The following is a 21054-nucleotide window of genomic DNA, read 5'->3' on the forward strand; positions in this document are numbered from 1 at the left end:
TTTTCATCTATGTCTGGCTATGCCTTTCTGCCAATCTCAGGAATAAGAGAGGCTGCATATGTCGTAACGTCTTCAGGGGTCATGGGTAACAATAATGATATTAATGCACAATAACCTGACACATTCGTGGCAGTCTGTCAAAGATTTGTTATCACCACACCACCACCATACATCACTCCTACGACTGGTTATTCGACACACCACTTGTTATTACTTTTTCAGCTAAAGTTCATAGGCTAAGAGTGTGTTAACTCACACGTCAACAGTTCAAGCTTGAACTGGAGTTGTGAGCTTTTCAATATCATCATAATTCTCAGTACAGTCATTACAGTTTTCCATGTTTTGATATAAGGGATCACACAACACATGCAAGTCCAATCAGAATTAGGACTATAATAACTGGTGTCACCATTTTCAATAGTAACTGCCAACATGGTCCTGAAGTCAACCAGGACCAGGGATTCCACCGGTTCACGGCTAGGGTGTCTTATGCATTGCATCACGAAGTTTATTCAGCTCTTCAATGCGTCCTGCATATCCACTGAATGAATGGAGTCTGGGATGAAAGTACAGCATGTTGTGTTCAGCAGAACACAAACTCCTCCCTGTGAACCAGGTAAGCAAGTCTAAAACCAAGATTTTGCATCACCATGGTACGTAAAGCATCTATTTCAGTGTTTTGAGCTGCTACTATTTTAGTTACTTCATGAACAGACCATCGATAATTCAGAGTTTCAATCATTAATGAATTTTTTCCCACTCCTATCCAGGGGAACAATGAATGTGCTATTTTATCTCCTACAGACCACAATTTTTTGGTCCTTTAGTACATCCGAGCCCCACATGTGGGGGAAGTGAAGAAAGAGAGGTTTCTCTTTACACACCACAGATCATCAGTAATGACCTGCTGTGTCAATAATTCACCAATAGTGCTTCACATTCTATTGACCGTTCAATATCTCTCTCTCTCTCTCTCTCTCTCTCTCTCTCACACACACACACACACACACACACACAAACTCCAGATAATAAAATATGAGATGTATTTTCAGTATGAAAACTGCTCAATGCTGAATGGATTCACACATGGCTGTGACATGACTCCCTACCCACAATGCAGTGCACATTTAAAATGTCAATACTCCCCCCTTATGGCACCTGCATCCTATTGCAATAGATATGAAGCTGCAGCACTGCGTTGAAGCATCTATCACCATTAAACAACTGAAAACCATCGTTTTTCATGACTGTTACTTTTATAGTTAATTATGAATAGTTTAAAACAATACAAGAGCAGCAAAGGTTCGTTGACAGAACATTCATAATGACTGCAAATCTGCACCTTGTGATTGTTTATTTTTTTTACTTTGATTATTTATTTATTTATTGAGTTATTTATTTTAATGATTGATCAGTCAGAGTTTAGTCTAATGCCGCAAATCCAAAGGTGAGGTCCACAGAGGTTTTGTGCAATTGCAGTCCTGAACCTAAAAACATTTATTTAAAATGCAACAACAACTTATTATATTATTTATTCTGAATCTATGCAAAATTATTAGCGGGGGTTATTTGCGAGTGGTGTAGAGAAAATGTCTAACTCAAGATACAGATTAGTTACATTACTTTAATAATTAATAATAACTACTTATAGTTATATATAGCACTTTCAGAATAAAGTGCGTAACAATGCCAAATTTACATAAATCTCACAGGTTAAAAAAGACAATAAAAATCATCATTAAAAACAGACAAACAATGGAACCCAAAAACAATAATAATGGGCCACTTCTATTTAAGCTACTATTATGTTTTTATATTATCATATATATTCATATTACTAAATGGTAAATGGACTGCATTTATATAGCGCTTTTCGATCTGCATCAGATGCTCAAAGCGCTTCACAGTAATGCCTCACATTCACCAGGATGTCAGGGTGCTGCCATGCAAGGTGCCCACTAGGGGATTATGGACCTTGCTCAATGGCCCTTAGTGATTTTCAGGTCAAGCTGGGATTTGAACTGAGGATACTCTGGTCTCAAGCCCAACACTTTAACCACTATTATTATTATTATTATTATTATTATTATTATTATTATTATTATTATTATTATTAAAGGCAAATGCCCTCTGTATGTTTGTATCCGGAGCATCAACTGAAATCTAGAAAGAATTTTTTTTCTTGAGGGTTCAAGTCGTGAAAACAGCAAGGTGATCGGCTAATACACACTTCCACAATAAGAGCCTGTATTTCAAAATAAAAGCCTGTGAGGTTGCTGCAGACCTGACAGAACTTGTCCATCCTCTAACATCCCAGACATCAGATTCAAATCTGGACATTTCCTGTAGCAGGTGACCCCAAACCCAGAATGAACATGTTCACACTCCAGACAAAACAGCAGAATTGTGTCTCAACAACAACAGAATTGTGTGTCAACCAAAAAAAAAAAAAAAAGGTGGGGAGGAATTTCATCTAATGTCACAGCGCAAACATAAAACTTCAGTTATTCATAATTTCTTGACATGGAATATTGTACTGGTTACTGCTTAGGAAGCTTCAGAAAAGCTTTTTGGCGACAAAAATTATTTTTAGAAAATTGAACACAAATAAATTTAATCTTCAATAAAGACTTTAATAAAAGCCAATAATTTTTCTATGTCAATACTTAAAAAATGTAGTATAACTGTACAGCTGTCCTCCGTATATAGTACAATGGACCACATCTAGAACAGTGGTTCTCCATGGGTCAACGTCCTACTTATTGTGATTATTGTTATTATTACTATTACTCCAGACCATGTAGTGGCGCTGTCCCACCCCTGACGTCCTGTCCGTCACGAGAAGAAGAAGCTCCTGCGGAAGTTGGCTTCTGGTGTTCACATGTACACAGTTGTGATGGAGTCTTCAAAAAGCGATGTTTCGACAACAGCGGACAACAAAGCAACAATTCAGATGTAGAAGAACAAGAAACCACCGACTTATGTCCCGGGTTTAAAGACGTAGACTCTTTTGTGAAAGTAAGTGAAGACAAACTAAGCAGAGGAGGAGTTGGTGTGTTCGGTCGGTGGCGCAGGTTAAAATCCACACACAAACGCAGCTTTTACCGTCATTTTATTATTATTTATGGTAGTCTCATCTATTAGGGAGGGCTGTGCCTCTAAAACGATTAAAAACCGATGTTACAGTTTATACACGGGGAAGTAACGTGTACTTCATCACAGCTACGATAAGCTGCACCAAAGTCTCAAACCGAGGAATGGAAATCCTTTCTGTGCCACTCCGACATGAAGCTCCAGTCACAGCCACAAAAGCCTGGAAGTCCCTTCAGGAGCTTTTTTTGGTGGCTTCCCTCCCTCATCTCCCTGCACAGTCAGTTTTTTTTAAAAAGCTGACTGGCATTTTGCTTTATCACACACTATCGTACAGACGGTTGCCCAGTTCCGGATCACCTTTTTAAAGTCCTGCTATACGGAGCCATAATACAACTGAATGTCCCTTTAATTGTGTATTGTTGTATTGGGTACTTGGGTGTTATTTAGCTGAAAAAGTCTGGGTGGAGTAGCGCTTCTACTTAAAAGTGTGAAGCTGCATTATGTGTGGTGCAAATATTTGCCAGAAATGGATCACTTTTGCCGGTTCTGGATCACGACGCTCTGCGTCACTTTGGGTTCATTCCTGGCATCTGGCTGGAGCCTTCTAATGCAGAATGATACACACTGGCCCAGAAAGTGTTTTGGAAACAAAATGATAGAAATTATATTTATTAAATGAGAGTTACTTAGTTTCAAAGGCGCCGTTATACATTTTTACAAGCAAAAAATGAAGTGTGGAAGTGAGATTTCTCCCGAATTAAAAAGTAAAGGCCCCCACATTCATGCCCATTCGTGATGATGAGATGACCCCCAAAGTCCACATGACTCACAAGTACTGACACGAGGCTGCTGCTTCAGTGATCCACAACCAGCAAATTTTTGCGTCAGAGATGAATTCAATTAAACAGCAAGACATAACACACTGACATTTTCTACCCAAGTAAGTATTTTCCCACTCTAGAACCAAAAAACACTGAATGGCTAACTCACCTTTGCTACGTCTTAGAGATCGTTACTTTCAAACTTGCAGGAATGAGTGAGTCAGAAAACGTGCGCAACCGCAGACACCGGAATGTTTTGATTCCTCTGCTGATTACAAAGATGGCTGGATCCGGTCGAGCTTGTGGTCATTGTAGACAAAACATCAGTCTTTCCATTGATACCAAGTATTAGCTTATTTGTGCTGATTACGAGAAACGGTGGCACAAATACTACAGCAGTGATCCAGAACTGGCAATGATCCGGAACTGGGCAAGTGTCGGTACTATATGTTTTCTTTTGATGTAAAGTCCAAGACGTATAATAATGTAGAAATGCCTCATGTATCCATTCCCCTGATTTGTTGAAAGAAAACTGGCTGTAAAAGTGATGTTTTGTAGAATAAAAATGTTTACTTTGTCCACTTTTTCCCTCCTCTATAGAGGGTTTTCATGTGACTTATCGGTCACGTCATTTTGTGTCCCGCGCCTATTCTGGATTACGACGCTGTGGCCACTGTGATACGCTACGTGCATTTGGTGAACAGTTGCAGAAGCTTCAACGTCGGTGTGGCGCAGAGAGAGATCCGCCGCTAACAGAAATCCACTGCTACTAGAATTTATTTTATTTTATTTTATTCGGCAATAAAATTATATAAGAATACATAAAAATACTGCTGAGGATAACACAAGAACGCTTCCGCTACGGATGCTTATTTCCATTGTGGTCCTCAGCATTGAGCTGCTGATCCGCAAGCTGCCCTTCTAACGTCTGGTGAGAGAATCGCTCAGGACTTCAAAGTGACCTCCGCTTTCAGAGCTCCGCTGTGATGCTCTGCAGGCGGTCGGCAGCTTCCTAGTTCACAATGTCACAGTGTGACATTGTCGGCCAGTTCGTTACATACACTAAATTCAATATCTGGTTTAAGATACGGATCCCCTGAACCAACTGCTACACATCTATCTTGATCAATAGCTTTATCTCAAGGATTTAAAGCATCATAATAACTGTACTTCTCTCCATTTTCTATTCACGCGCCAGCCTCCCTGTAACCAGAATGGAGACGGCAGCTGTCCTGCAGCAAATCGGTCACGTGATGAAAACCCTCTATAGATTATCCTCCATTGGCATTACCCATACTTCATTAGACTGGCTTAAATACCCTGTCATGGGGCCACTTCCTCATTTACCTCCTCCCCCTTGGTAAATTTTCTGCAAATACATCATCTTTCACTGCTACGCCGATGACACTCAGCTTTACCTCTCCAGCAAACCCACTTCCACTCTCTCACCCCCCCCTCCCTTACTGACTGGTTAGCAGGAATAAAATCCTGGTTCTCCTCAGATTTCCTCAAATTACACAGTGATAAAACAGAGTCCAACTCTGTCCAAAATGGACAGTTTCTTTCGTTATTGACACCTTCTCGGTCTCCCCCTAGGTAAGCGTCTGGGTACCATCCTCGGCAGTACTTTAGTTTTCCAATGTCAGATCAATAACATCACCTGGTTTGCATACTTCCATGTACGTAATACTAACTGTCTCTGCTAGGGATTCCTGATCCGATCACGTGATCAGAAATGAGGCCCGATCACGTGGTTTCAGACTTGATCGAAATCAGACGTTGCATCCTGATCAGGAATCCGATATAGATTTTATCCTCATTATTTTGATCAGCGCTATTTCAAGCTCATATTGCAGATTAATGGGCCTTTCACGCGTCGGAAGCGTCAGAGGCATCAAGAATCGGTGTAAAAAGCAGTATTTTCAATGAGGCGCGTTGCTTTCAGAAGCGTCGCATCAAAAGCTGAGCTAAAGCGACGCTTCTGATGTGAGCGCGCATTGCCGCTTGTTGGCAGGCCGACGCGGTCAAATTCAACCCAATCTTTTTTTTTTTTGAACAAAAGAAAAAACATAAGTTCAACCCAATCCAACTTTCGGACACTCTGAGCTGTGACATAGCTTCGTGCTGTCCAATAGGAACGACGCATCAGGCCAAAACACGGAAGACGAGTGGCAGAAACCACTGATCTGTACAAAACAGATCGGTGCAGAACCACTGATCTACTCATTTATAGAGCAGTTTTCGGAAGAAAAATCCTTGGAAATGTTTTGTTGTTGTTGTTGTTGTTTAACTCAAAATTTCTGATTACTGTTAAAAAAAAGTTTAGAACACTTGAATTAGCTAAATCAGTAAATGGTTCTTTAGAAACCTTTCATCTGTAAATTAAAACCACTTGTTATTTCAGATTAGATAATTTCTTTTTTTAACATAAGGAACATTGGACATTTATTTTTAGACAAAATAACATGGAAATTTGTAATTTTTTTAAGTCTGGGTAGAATTATTACTTGATTGTTCAAGGTACCTCAAGGAGAAGTGCACTGTTTAAGTCATAAATAATAAAATAGGGTGATTAAAATGAAAATATTATATATTTAGCATTTATTCATTGTTCATTCAGTTTTTTTTAAAGTATCGGATCGGGACTCAGTATCGGCAGATACTCAAAATCAGATGACTCGGAATCGGATCGGGCCAAAAAAACCTGATCGGGACATCCCTAGTCTCTGCCCCTCCCTCACCCCTATACTGTTCACAGCTTTGTTTCTTCTCATCTGGACTACTGTAATTCTCTCCTCTTGGTCTTCCTTACAAATACCACCATAAGCTTCAGTTGGTTCAGAATTCAGCTAGCCGTATCATCACCAGAAGCACCTCTATCAACCACATAACCCTGGTCCTGCAACAGCTCCACTGGCTCCCAGTTAGATTCCGCATCCCCAAGCTCGAACCTTCATATCTGTCTGGCCTCATCCATTTTGCCACTCCGTCTCGCACCTTCAGATCTTCCTCCTCCATTCACTTGACTGTCTCCCCCACCCATGTCACCACTATGGGTGTGGCAGAGCTTTCAGCCGCTCTGCTCCCCACCTCTGGAACTCATTACTATCAGTCCTCAAAAATATAAACTCTCTCCCACTTTTCAAATCCAACCTCTAAACCCATAAGTTTAAGACTGATTTTTCTACCTGACCAATTGCACTGCCTAATTTTAAACTGTTTTTATTGTTGTCTTATTTGTTTTTATTCCTGTGCAGTGTCCTCGAGTGCTGAGAAAGGCACCTACAAATAAAATGCATTATTATTATTATTTAAACCCTACACTACAATTATATCATTGTTTTATTTCATCACCACAGCAGTCGTGCACAGAGAAAGTGGTGAAATACAACCCTTGGCAATAATTATGGAATCACCGGCCTCGGAGGATGTTCATTCAGTTGTTTAATTTTGTAGAAAAAAAGCAGATCACAGACATGACACAAAACTAAAGTCGTTTCAAATGGCAACTTTCTGGCTTTAAGAAACACTATAAGAAATCAGGAAAAAAAATTGTGGCAGTCAGTAACGGTTACTTTTTAGACCAAGCAGAGGGAAAGAAATATAGACTCACTCAATTCTGAGGACTAAATTATGGAATCACCCTGTAAATTTTCATCCCAAAACTAACACCTGCATCAAATCAGATCTGCTCATTAGTCTGCATCTAAAAGGAGTGATCACACCTTGAAGAGCTGTTGCACCAAGTGGACTGACATGAATCATGGCTCCAACACGAGAGATGTCCATTGAAACAAAGGAGAGGATTATCAAACTCTTAAAAGAGGGTAAATCATCACGCAATGTTGCAAAAGATGTTGGTTGTTCACAGTCAGCTGTGTCTAAACTCTGGACCAAATACAAACAACATGGGAAGGTTGTTAAAGGCAAACATACTGGTAGACCAAGGAAGACATCAAAGCGTCAAGACAGAAAACTTAAAGCAATATGTCTCAAAAATCGAAATGCACAACACAACAAATGAGGAATGAATGGGAGGAAACTGGAGTCACGTCTGTAACCGAACTGTAAGAAACCGCCTAAAGGAAATGGGATTTACATACAGAAAAGCTAAACGAAAGCCATCATTAACACCTAAACAGAAAAAAACAAGGTTACAATGGGCTAAGGAAAAGCAGTCGTGGACTTTGGATGACTGGTTGAAAGTCATATTCAGTGATGAATCTCGAATCTGCATTGGGCAAGGTGATGATGCCGGAACTTTTGTTTGGTGCCATTCCAATGAGATTTATCAATCAATCAATCAATTTTTTTATATAGCGCCAAATCACAACAAACAGTTGCCCCAAGGCGCTTTATATTGTAATTCAAGGCCATACAATAATGATGTAAAACCCCAACGGTCAAAACGACCCCCTGTGAGCAAGCACTTGGCTACAGTGGGAAGGAAAAACTCCCTAAGATAGCTGGTCAAGTGATGGCTTTTTAAGTAATGGTTTAATTACTGCCACCTTAAAAGCCTGTGGTACATAGCCAACTAACAAAGATAGATTGATCATATTTAAGATCGAAGCATTAAATAATGGTAGGGCTTCCTTGAGCAGCCTGGTAGGAATGGGGTCTAATAAACATGTTGATGGTTTGGAGGAAGTAACTAATGAAAATAACTCAGACAGAACAATCGGAGAGAAAGAGTCTAACCAAATACCGGCATCACTGAAAGCAGCCAAAGATAACAATACGTCTTTGGGATGGTTATGAGTAATTTTTTCTCTAATAGTTAAATTTTGTTAGCAAAGAAAGTCATGAAGTCATTACTAGTTAAAGTTAATGGAATACTCAGCTCAATAAAGCTCTGACTCTTTGTCAGCCTGGCTACAGTGCTGAAAAGAAACCTGGGGTTGTTCTTATTTTCTTCAATTAGCGATCAATCAATCAATTTTTTTTTATATAGCGCCAAATCACAACAAACAGTTGCCCCAAGGCGCTTTATATTGTAAGGCAAGGCCATACAATAATGATGTAAAACCCCAACGGTCAAAACGACCCCCTGTGAGCAAGCACTTGGCTACAGTGGGAAGGAAAAACTCCCTTTTAACAGGAAGAAACCTCCAGCAGAACCAGGCTCAGGGAGGGGCAGTCTTCTGCTGGGACTGGTTGGGGCTGAGGGAGAGAACCAGGAAAAAGACATGCTGTGGAGGGGAGCAGAGATCGATCACTAATGATTAAATGCAGAGTGGTGCATACAGAGCAAAAAGAGAAAGAAACAGTGCATCATGGGAACCCCCCAGCAGTCTACGTCTATAGCAGCATAACTAAGGGATGGTTCAGGGTCACCTGATCCAGCCCTAACTATAAGCTTTAGCAAAAAGGAAAGTTTTAAGCCTAATCTTAAAAGTAGAGAGGGTGTCTGTCTCCCTGATCTGAATTGGGAGCTGGTTCCACAGGAGAGGAGCCTGAAAGCTGAAGGCTCTGCCTCCCATTCTACTCTTACAAACCCTAGGAACTACAAGTAAGCCTGCAGTCTGAGAGCGAAGCGCTCTATTGGGGTGATATGGTACTACGAGGTCCCTAAGATAAGATGGGACCTGATTATTCAAAACCTTATAAGTAAGAAGAAGAATTTTAAATTCTATTCTAGAATTAACAGGAAGCCAATGAAGAGAGGCCAATATGGGTGAGATATGCTCTCTCCTTCTAGTCCCCGTCAGCACTCTAGCTGCAGTATTTTGAATTAACTGAAGGCTTTTTAGGGAACTTTAGGACAACCTGATAATAATGAATTACAATAGTCCAGCCTAGAGGAAATAAATGCATGAATTAGTTTTTCAGCATCACTCTGAGACAAGACCTTTCTGATTTTAGAGATATTGCGTAAATGCAAAAAAGCAGTCCTACATATTTGTTTAATATGCGCTTTGAATGACATATCCTGATCAAAAATGACTCCAAGATTTCTCACAGTATTACTAGAGGTCAGGGTAATGCCATCCAGAGTAAGGATCTGGTTAGACACCATGTTTCTAAGATTTGTGGGGCCAAGTACAATAACTTCAGTTTTATCTGAGTTTAAAAGCAGGAAATTAGAGGTCATCCATGTCTTTATGTCTGTAAGACAATCCTGCAGTTTAGCTAATTGGTGTGTGTCCTCTGGCTTCATGGATAGATAAAGCTGGGTATCATCTGCGTAACAATGAAAATTTAAGCAATACCGTCTAATAATACTGCCTAAGGGAAGCATATATAAAGTGAATAAAATTGGTCCTAGCACAGAACCTTGTGGAACTCCATAATTAACTTTAGTCTGTGAAGAAGATTCCCCATTTACATGAACAAATTGTAATCTATTAGACAAATATGATTCAAACCACCGCAGCGCAGTGCCTTTAATACCTATGGCATGCTCTAATCTCTGTAATAAAATTTTATGGTCAACAGTATCAAAAGCAGCACTGAGGTCTAACAGAACAAGCACAGAGATGAGTCCACTGTCCGAGGCCATAAGAAGATCATTTGTAACCTTCACTAATGCTGTTTCTGTACTATGATGAATTCTAAAACCTGACTGAAACTCTTCAAATAGACCATTCCTCTGCAGATGATCAGTTAGCTGTTTTACAACTACCCTTTCAAGAATTTTTGAGAGAAAAGGAAGGTTGGAGATTGGCCTATAATTAGCTAAGATAGCTGGGTCAAGTGATGGCTTTTTAAGTAATGGTTTAATTACTGCCACCTTAAAAGCCTGTGGTACATAGCCAACTAACAAAGATAGATTGATCATATTTAAGATCGAAGCATTAAATAATGGTAGGGCTTCCTTGAGCAGCCTGGTAGGAATGGGGTCTAATAAACATGTTGATGGTTTGGATGAAGTAACTAATGAAAATAACTCAGACAGAACAATCGGAGAGAAAGAGTCTAACCAAATACCGGCATCACTGAAAGTAGCCAAAGATAACGATACGTCTTTGGGATGGTTATGAGTAATTTTTTCTCTAATAGTTAAAATTTTGTTAGCAAAGAAAGTCATGAACTCATTACTAGTTAAAGATAATGGAATACTCAGCTCAATAGAGCTCTGACTCTTTGTCAGCCTGGCTACAGTGCTGAAAAGAAACCTGGGGTTGTTCTTATTTTCTTCAATTAGTGATGAGTAGAAAGATGTCCTAGCTTTACGGAGGGCTTTTTTATAGAGCAACAGACTCTTTTTCCAGGCTAAGTGAAGATCTTCTAAATTAGTGAGACGCCATTTCCTCTCCAACTTACGGGTTATCTGCTTTAAGCTACGAGTTTGAGAGTTATACCATGGAGTCAGACACTTCTGATTTAAAGCTCTCTTTTTCAGAGGAGCTACAGCATCCAAAGTTGTCTTCAATGAGGATGTAAAACTATTGACGAGATACTCTATCTCCCTTACAGAGTTTAGGTAGCTACTCTGCACTGTGTTGTTATATGGCATTAGAGAACATAAAGAAGGAATCATATCCTTAAACCTAGTTACAGCGCTTTCTGAAAGACTTCTAGTGTAATGAAACTTATTCCCTACTGCTGGGTAGTCCATCAGAGTAAATGTAAATGTTATTAAAAAATGATCAGACAGAAGGGAGTTTTCAGGGAATACTGTTAAGTCTTCTATTTCCATACCATAAGTCAGAACAAGATCTAAGATATGATTAAAGTGGTGGGTGGACTCATTTACTTTTTGAGCAAAGCCAATAGAGTCTAATAATAGATTAAATGCAGTGTTGAGGCTGTCATTCTCAGCATCTGTGTGGATGTTAAAATCGCCCACTATAATTATCTTATCTGAGCTAAGCACTAAGTCAGACAAAAGGTCTGAAAATTCACAGAGAAACTCACAGTAACGACCAGGTGGACGATAGATAATAACAAATAAAACTGGTTTTTGGGACTTCCAATTTGGATGGACAAGACTAAGAGACAAGCTTTCAAATGAATTAAAGCTCTGTCTGGGTTTTTGATTAATTAATAAGCTGGAATGGAAGATTGCTGCTAATCCTCCTCCTCGGCCCGTGCTACGAGCATTCTGACAGTTAGTGTGACTCGGGGGTGTTGACTCATTTAAACTAACATATTCATCCTGCTGTAACCAGGTTTCTGTTAGGCAGAATAAATCAATATGTTGATCAATTATTATATCATTTACCAACAGGGACTTAGAAGAGAGAGACCTAATGTTTAATAGACCACATTTAACTGTTTTAGTCTGTGGTGCAGTTGAAGGTGCTATATTATTTTTTCTTTTTTAATTTTTATGATTAAATAGATTTTTGCTGGTTGGTGGTGGTCTGGGAGCAGGCACCGTCTCTACAGGGATGAGGTAATGAGGGGATGGCAGGGGGAGAGAAGCTGCAGAGAGGTGTGTAAGACTACAACTCTGCTTCCTGGTCCCAACCCTGGATAGTCACGGTTTGGAGGATTTAAGAAAATTGGCCAGATTTCTAGAAATGAGAGCTGCTCCATCCAAAGTGGGATGGATGCCGTCTCTCCTAACAAGACCAGGTTTTCCCCAGAAGCTTTGCCAATTATCTATGAAGCCCACCTCATTTTTTGGACACCACTCAGACAGCCAGCAATTCAAGGAGAACAGGCGGCTAAACATGTCACTCCCGGTCCGATTGGGGAGGGGCCCAGAGAAAACTACAGAGTCCGACATTGTTTTTACAAAGTTACACACCGATTTAATGTTAATTTTAGTGACCTCCGATTGGCGTAACCGGGTGTCATTACTGCCGACGTGAATTACAATCTTACCAAATTTACGCTTAGCCTTAGCCAGCAGTTTCAAATTTCCTTCAATGTCGCCTGCTCTGGCCCCCGGAAGACAATTGACTATGGTTGCTGGTGTCGCTAACTTCACATTTCTCAAAATAGAGTCGCCAATAACCAGAGTTTGATCCTCGGCGGGTGTGTCGTTGAGTGGGGAAAAACGTTTAGAAATGTGAACGGGTTGGCGGTGTACACGGGGCTTCTGTTTAGAACTACGCTTCCTCCTCACAGTCACCCAGTCAGCCTGCTTGGGATCTGCCAGGGGGGAACTAACGGCGGCTAAGCTACCTTGGTCCGCACCGACTACAGGGACCTGGCTAGCTGTAGAATTTTCCACGGTGCGGAGCCGAGTCTCCAATTCGCCCAGCCTGGCCTCCAAAGCTACGAATAAGCTACACTTATTACAAGTACCATTACTGCTAAAGGAGGCCGAGGAATAACTAAACATTTCACACCCAGAGCAGAAAAGTGTGGGAGAGACAGGAGAAGCCATGCTAAATCGGCTAAGAGCTAGTAGCTACGCTAACCTAGCGGATTCCTAAAAACACGCAAAGTGAATAATTTAGAGGTGATTCAGCAGAAGGAGTGCTTTAGTTAAGGCACGTAAAGATTACACTGGGAAACAAATCGTAATCTAGATAACTAGATCAATCTATCTGCGCAGATTAAACAGCTAACAGATACAGAAAAACACCGCTGTGCTCCGGAACAGGAAGTGATACAATACCGCAGTGAGAGCCAACCACCAGTTATAAAGATGACTGCCTGAAGAGAACATGTAAATTTCCACAGTCATTGATGATATGGGGCTGCATGTCAGGTAAAGGCACTGGGGAGATGCATTTATCAGGTTGTCCTAAAAGTTCTCTGAAAAGCCTTCAGTTAATTCAAAATGCTGCAGCTAGAGTACTAACGGGGACTAGAAGGAGAGAGCATATCTCACCCATATTGGCCTCTCTTCATTGGCTTCCTGTTAACTCTAGAATAGAATTTAAAATTCTTCTTCTTACTTATAAGGTTTTGAATAATCAGGTCCCATCTTATCTTAGGGACCTCGTAGTACCATATCACCCCAATAGAGCGCTTCGCTCTCAGACTGCAGGCTTACTTGTAGTTCCTAGGGTTTGTAAGAGTAGAATGGGAGGCAGAGCCTTCAGCTTTCAGGCTCCTCTCCTGTGGAACCAGCTCCCAATTCAGATCAGGGAGACAGACACCCTCTCTACTTTTAAGATTAGGCTTAAAACTTTCCTTTTTGCTAAAGCTTATAGTTAGGCTGGATCAGGTGACCCTGAACCATCCCTTAGTTATGCTGCTATAGACGTAGACTGCTGGGGGGTTCCCACGATGCACTGTTCCCACGATGCACAAGTTTACGTTGATATTTTGGACACTTTTCTTATCCCATCAATTGAAAGGATGTTTGGGGAAGATGAAATCATTTTTCAAGATGATAATGCATCTTGCCATAGAGCAAAAACTGTGAAAACATTCCTTGCAAAAAGACACATAGGGTCAATGTCATGGCCTGCAGATAGTCAGGATCTTAATCCAATTGAAAATCTTTGGGGGAAGTTGAAGAAAATGGTCCATGACAAGGCTCCAACCTGCAAAGCTGATCTGGCAACAGCAATCAGAGAAAGTTGGAGGCAGATTGATGAAGAGTACTGTTTGTCACTCATTAAGTCCATGCCTCAGACTGCAAGCTGTTATAAAAGCCAGAGGTGGTGCAACAAAATACTAGTGATGTGTTGGAGCGTTCTTTTGTTTTTCATGATTCCATAATTTATTCCTCAGAATTGAGTGATTCCATATTTTTTTCCCTTTGCTTGGTCTAAAAAAATAACCGTTACTGACTGCCACAATTTTTTTTTCTTGATTTCTTATAGTGTTTCTTAAAGCCAGAAAGTTGCCATTTGAAATTACTTTAGTTTTGTGTCATGTCTGTGATCTGCTTTTTTCTACAAAATTAAACAACTGAATGAACATCCTCCAAGGCCGGTGATTCCATAATTTTTTGCCAGGGGTTGTATATACATGATGGATTTGTGACATGAAAATTATTTTGTATTGAGAAAATTATTAATGGCTGGAATTTTGTATTTGCAGTGGACAGGTCTACTGTATACACAGTACTGCCAAATATATGTATAAATACACACTGTGTGTTGCATCAAACATTACTCCACTCTCTTAACCTCTAGTGCATTAAGCCCAGGTGAAAATAAATGTCATTTCTGGATGATTTATAGTCAACTTGTAGCACCTTGGTTGTTTTGAGAAATGAGTTTATGATTTGTCCGATTTACTGCTTACTCAGTCAGCAAGCATAACCAAAATGCTTTTTACAGCGTGGGATAACGCCACGCTAAACAAGCATCAGCCTGCTATTACGCTAACTGACTTTAAAATAAATTACCTCCACAAATCAACATTAATGAAGTAAATAAAACATAGTGGCTGTAACACAGTGAGTCTGCTTGCCAGTTTGAAAAGTGCTCTGACTTGACAAGGTGCTACGAGTTGGCCTGGTACCGTTTGGATGACTAATATCTACTGGAGATGTTTGTATTCTTTTTTGATCAACACAATGTATCTCTTTTCGTGTGTGTGTGTGTGTGTTGGATGCCTTTATGTAGGGTAGCAGTATTTCTTCAGGTTTGCAGTAACTATACGTACAATAGCAAACATAACTGAGTACAATTAAAATTACTTTAGCTTTGAAAATGTTATTTATTTTTTTCTTTTTTGTAGCTTAATTTTGTTGATACATCAAAGATGATGGTCAGGTACATCAGCCTACTGTGCACACGTCATGACCGTTGTGTATGTATTCTCAGCCACAGTGAAAAATCAAAAACATTTCACCGTCCAAATACTTGTGGACCCAATTGTATACACTTTTTCAAATAACACTCAATAAGCTCGAATGGAACCAGAAGGGAATGGTATGGAGTGAACTTTATTCCTAGTGTTTCTGCTGCTGAGGGACACCAAACAGCTCCAGCGGAAAATGAATCTTTGTGTAATATGAACCTGCCTGTGAGAACAGACCGCATTATTTATAAGTGAGCATTATTAAAGAAAAATACATTTATGGATCCATTTGATCAACTGTGGCGACACCAATCAAAACTAGAGCAGATAAAAGAATCCCAGTTTTTCCTCTTCCGATGTAATTGCTCTCTGTTTAATCACATTCCAGTGTTCTTAGTCACACTTTGATCCATCTGTTCTCTGCAGCATGCACTGGGTGCTGTGTTATCAGCCACCAAAGCATCTGCTGACGTCCCTCAGGCTGGAGATGAGTACGATTTCTATCGGAGCTTCCCTGGCTTTCAGGAGTTCTGTGAGGTCCAGGGCCACAAACTTTTACAATGGTGAGTACGTGCATGTGGTTGACTTCTGTTCAGTTTAGCTGGGCTTTGGAAGGATTTTGTTACTATTTGGGAACAATCCAGTAACATATGTAATCATTTTGAGGTGATACATTTGGCAGATTTTCATACGGGGGAGGAAGAGAAATAAAAAGCATGGTCTTCACGCATTTGAATCAATTCACTTATTTAATTTCTTAAATTCCATGAGCCGTTCTTATTGGAGAGGCTGTTACAGAGTGCGTGAAAGACTTTGATCAGATACTCTGTAGATGGATTTAACCATGAAAGGTCTAAGGAAAGCCAGAATAAATGTCTTAGAGTAGTGTTACAGCCTTCACTGCAACCCATGGAATTAATGGTTAAAATGTAGGAGCTGTATTTTTAGACTTAAAGAATGTAGCCATAATGTAGGACCCATGTTTTTAGACTTAAAGAAAGCATTTGACACAGTTAACCATCAAGCTCTCTTGGCTAAACTTTCACATTTTAATTTTTCAGAGGATACTATTCAGTGGTTTCAATCTTATCTCTCGAATAGAAAGCAGTGTGTTGTTGTGGATGGTGCCACATCCTCTTATCTCCCTAGTTATGTTGGTCTTCCACAAGGCTCCATATTAGCCCCTCTCTCTCTCTCTCTCTGTATATAAATGATCTCCCCGATGTGTGCTCTGAACTAAATATGCAAATGTATGCAGATGATGCAGTAATCTTTACCCAGGGAAAGACTGACAAAATATCTGTAGACCTCACAAATGCACTATGTAAAATGCACAAATGGCTACATAAAAATTGTCTTCTGCTGAACACCAAAAAAACTGTATGTATGATGTTCACTAAAAGACCAATTAAGCTAGCCAGATCCCATGTTTTCTTGGAAGGGGAAGAACTGGTGCTTGTGAACCAATTCAGATATCTTGGAGTGGTATTAGACCCAAATCTTATATTCAAAAAACATATCAAAAAGGTAACTAACACTGTAAAGTTCAATCTACGAGTATGTAATTTTAAACACGTAAGACCGTTTATTACAATATATATAGGCCAAATCTTACTTACACTGCATGATCTTGTCACATATAGAGTATTGCATTACAACATGGTCCTTTTGCAGGAACAACTGTACTGAAACCAGTTGAACAATTGTACAAAAACGTTGTAAAAATATTGGACAGTAAAAACAAGATTTCTCATCACTGTCCAATCTTAGAAAAATATAAACTTAAGATTTGAGAATTTCATGCTATTTAAAATGTGTTGTGTTGTGTACAGGTCCCTACACAGTTTGGCCCCACCTCCTCTGAGGAAGTATATTAACAGGAAAAGTAACAATGAAATTAACACCAGATCCTCCACTAGGGGTGATTGTGACATCAAATTTAGAAAAACTGCCTTTGCTCAAAATGTACTCTCTGTTAGGGGCAGTAGCACATGGAATACTCTGCCAACGACAATCAGGTTCAGCCCCACATTTGCTTTATTCAAGAAACAGCTTAAAACATGGCTGAAAGACAACCAAACCCAGGGGCGTGCTGGGAACATTTTTCAGCCCGGGAGTTTTATTCGTGCGTCCTGCATCGTGCAATCTACATGGAGTAACGAGCTGCGTTTAACATCTCATGACCACCTCCCAATCGGGAATCGTATGGTCGGATGAAAATCAAACCTGTTTGATATTTTGGTCGGCCGTCGTGACTCGTGAGGGTTCTGCGCCGTTGAAGCAGCACTACAAGCGTCTACATGCAAGCAGGCTGACTGGGTGACTGTGAGGAGGAAGCGTAGCCCTAAACAGAAGCCCCGTGTACACCGTCAACCCGTTCACATCTCTAACCGTTTTTCCCCACTCGACGATACACCTGCCGAGGATCAAACTCTGGTTATTGGCGACTTTGTTTTGAGAAATGTGAAGTTAGCGACACCAGCAACCATAGTCAATTGTCTTCTGGGGGCCAGAGCAGGTGACATTGAAGGAAATTTGAAATTGCTGGCTAAGGCTAAGCGTAAATTTGGTAAGATTGTAATTCACGTCGGCAGTAATGACACTCGGTTACGCCAATCGGAGGTCACTAAAATTAACATTAAATCGGTGTGTAACTTTGCAAAAACAATGTCGGACTCTGTAGTTTTCTCTGGGCCCCTCCCCAATCGGACCGGGAGTGACATGTTTAGCCGCATGTTCTCCTTGAATTGCTGGCTGTCTGAGTGGTGTCCAAAAAATGAGGTGGGCTTCATAGATAATTGGCAAAGCTTCTGGGGAAAACCTGGTCTTGTTAGGAGAGATGGCATCCATCCCACTTTGGATGGAGCAGCTCTCATTTCTAGAAATCTGGCCAATTTTCTTGGATCCTCCAAACTGTGACTGTCCAGGGTTGGGACTAGGAGGCAGAGTTGTGGTCTTACACACCTCTCTGCAGCTTCTCTCCCCCTGCCATCCCCTCATTACCCCATCCCCGTAGCGACGGTGCCTGCTCCCAGACCACCAATAACCAGCAAAAATCTATTTAAGCATAAAAATTCAAAAAGAAAAAATAATATAGCACCTTCAATTGCACCACAGACTAAAACAGTTAAATGTGGTCTATTAAACATTAGGTCTCTCTCTTTGTTGGGTATTTTCTCCTCCAAACATTTTTAAAACCTTTAACAAGACAAACAGAGTCAAGAAACACCAGTGAGACAGAAAGTCAAATATTCCGCGCGGAGTGCGGCCAGGCTGTACACCAAGGCTACACTAAAGTCTGGCCTGCTTTTCCGCTCTTTTTATTAAGAGACGCCCTCATCACATAAACAAGAAACTTGTCCTAAGGGTGGGGGTAATGACGCAAGACAAGTTTCTTCCCATAACATAAACGCATACGTCAAGTGCAGCTGTAAGGAAGAACACTTCAGGTCAGCACATCTCGTTCGTCTGTTGCAGTTATCAGCTGTTTTGCATCTGCCTGGAACACTAAGCATCACAATCAGTCAAAATTCAACCTTCAGTTCTTTTACTCCCAGTCGTTAGCGGCTACGAAAACAAAGTTATGTTATAACAATAAGTACATCCAGTCCTTCATTCCCAGTTCAGATTGACCCCAGAGTGCTAAAACAAAATTGATTTCTCAGGATTGCATTAAGACAGGTGCAAAACAGCACATCTCCGTTCTCATGAGAAAGAAGACAAAGCTAAAACAAGGTTGAATAACACGTACGTTCTCAGGGTGAAGTGCAAAACAGCACAACACCGTTCTCATGAGAAAGAAGACAAGCTAAACAAGGTTGAATAACACGTACGTTCTCAGGGTGAAGTGCAAAACAGCACAACACCGTTCTCATGAGAAAGAAGACAAATGTACAAACGTTTAACAGTGATAACATATATACAAAATCTTTAACATTCCCCTCCTGTTTATCGCCTGTTAAACATACAGTAGGCATCACTCAGCTTAGCACTTCTTTTTGAGATTTTCACTAAGAGGTTCATCATGGTATGTTTTCTCTATAGGCTTACACCCCAGAGGTGATGTCATCATTGTCACCATCATCGGTGTCTGGGTCATCATACTTCCATTGGTCTGGGTACAGGTCAGGAGAGCCATCGTCCTCCTTGTCGTCATCTGTCCCCAGAAGTGGATATGATGCTGGACCCCCTCCTGGTCCTGGACTTATTGCTGTGGTTATCATTCTATTTACAAGGCCTCGGAGACATGGAATACAACAACATCCACACAATGTTAGAATTGCAGCAAATACTGCTATAGACACTAATAGTGAAGAAATCAAAGACCTCCATTTTCCCATCCCTTCCAGCCACCAATCCCAGCCTTCGGTGTTTACTCCACTGTGCTCTTTCATCTTCCTGTTCAACGTCCTCAGCCCGTCAATGGCTTGAGTGAGACTGCCGTCTGCAGCCGTGTTGTTGGGAATGAATGTGCAGCATTGTTCTCCGAACATGGCACAAACACCTCCTTTCTCTGCCAACAACATATCCAGAGCAATACGATTCTGGAAGGCCATAAGGGACGTGGCTTCTAACTGTGAATGGACAGCCTTAAATCCTTCCTCAGTCCAATTTCCTAATTTCTGTACATTGTAGTGGATGTAGTTTATTCTGTCCACGTTTTTATTAATTGAGCACCACCAACAGATGGAAGATTCGAATCCAGCTGCTATTTGATTAACCAGTTTATACTCGTCAGGCACTCCCCTGGGGACTCCTATTGCGTCAATATATGTTGGATTTCCCACTCCTTTCCAATCTCTTTTCACTCTATGTCTGGCTATGCCTTTCTGCCAATCTTCAGGAATAAGAGAGGCTGCATATGTCGTAACGTCTTCAGGGGTCATGGGTAACAATAATGATATTAATGCACAATAACCTGACACATTTCGTGGCAGTCTGTCAAAGATTCTGTTATCACCACACCACCACCATACATCACTCCTACCGACTGGTATTATTCGACTACACCACTTGTCTTATTACTTTTTCAGCTAAAGCTTCATAGGCTAAGAGTGTGTTAACTCATCACGTCAACAGTTCAAGCTTGAACTGGAGTTGTGAGCTTTTCAATATCATCATAATTCTCAGTACAGTCATTACAGTTTTCCATTGTTTTGATATAAGGGATCACACAACACATGCAAAGTCCAATCAGAATTAGGACTATAATAACTGGTGTCACCATTTTCAATAGTAACTGCCAACATGGTCCTGAAGTCAACCAGGACCAGGGATTCCACCGGTTCACGGCTAGGGTGTCTTTATGCATTGCATCACGAAGTTTATTCAGCTCTTCCAATGCGTCCTGCATATCCACTGAATGAATGGAGTCTGGGATGAAAGTACAGCATGTTGTGTTCAGCAGAACACAAACTCCTCCCTGTGAACCAGTAAGCAAGTCTAAAACCATGCGATTTTGCATCACCATGGTACGTAAAGCATCTATTTCAGTGTTTTGAGCTGCTACTATTTTTTTAGTTACATTCATGAACAG

The 21054-nt window shown here is 40.6% G+C and overlaps 1 protein-coding gene across 1 annotated transcript in view; it reads left to right on the forward strand.

Annotated features, from left to right (window-relative positions):
• exosc10 (exosome component 10) overlaps positions 1-21054 on the forward strand; it is an 84338-nt gene that overhangs the window by 17505 nt on the left and 45779 nt on the right. The window contains exon 2 of the mRNA XM_034173240.1: positions 15945-16081. Coding sequence (XP_034029131.1) covers positions 15945-16081 — 137 coding nt within the window. The remainder of the gene's footprint in view (positions 1-15944; positions 16082-21054) is intronic.

The sequence above is a fragment of the Thalassophryne amazonica genome, chromosome 6 (genome assembly GCF_902500255.1).
Source record: "Thalassophryne amazonica chromosome 6, fThaAma1.1, whole genome shotgun sequence".
Classification (NCBI taxonomy): Eukaryota; Metazoa; Chordata; class Actinopteri; order Batrachoidiformes; family Batrachoididae; genus Thalassophryne; species Thalassophryne amazonica.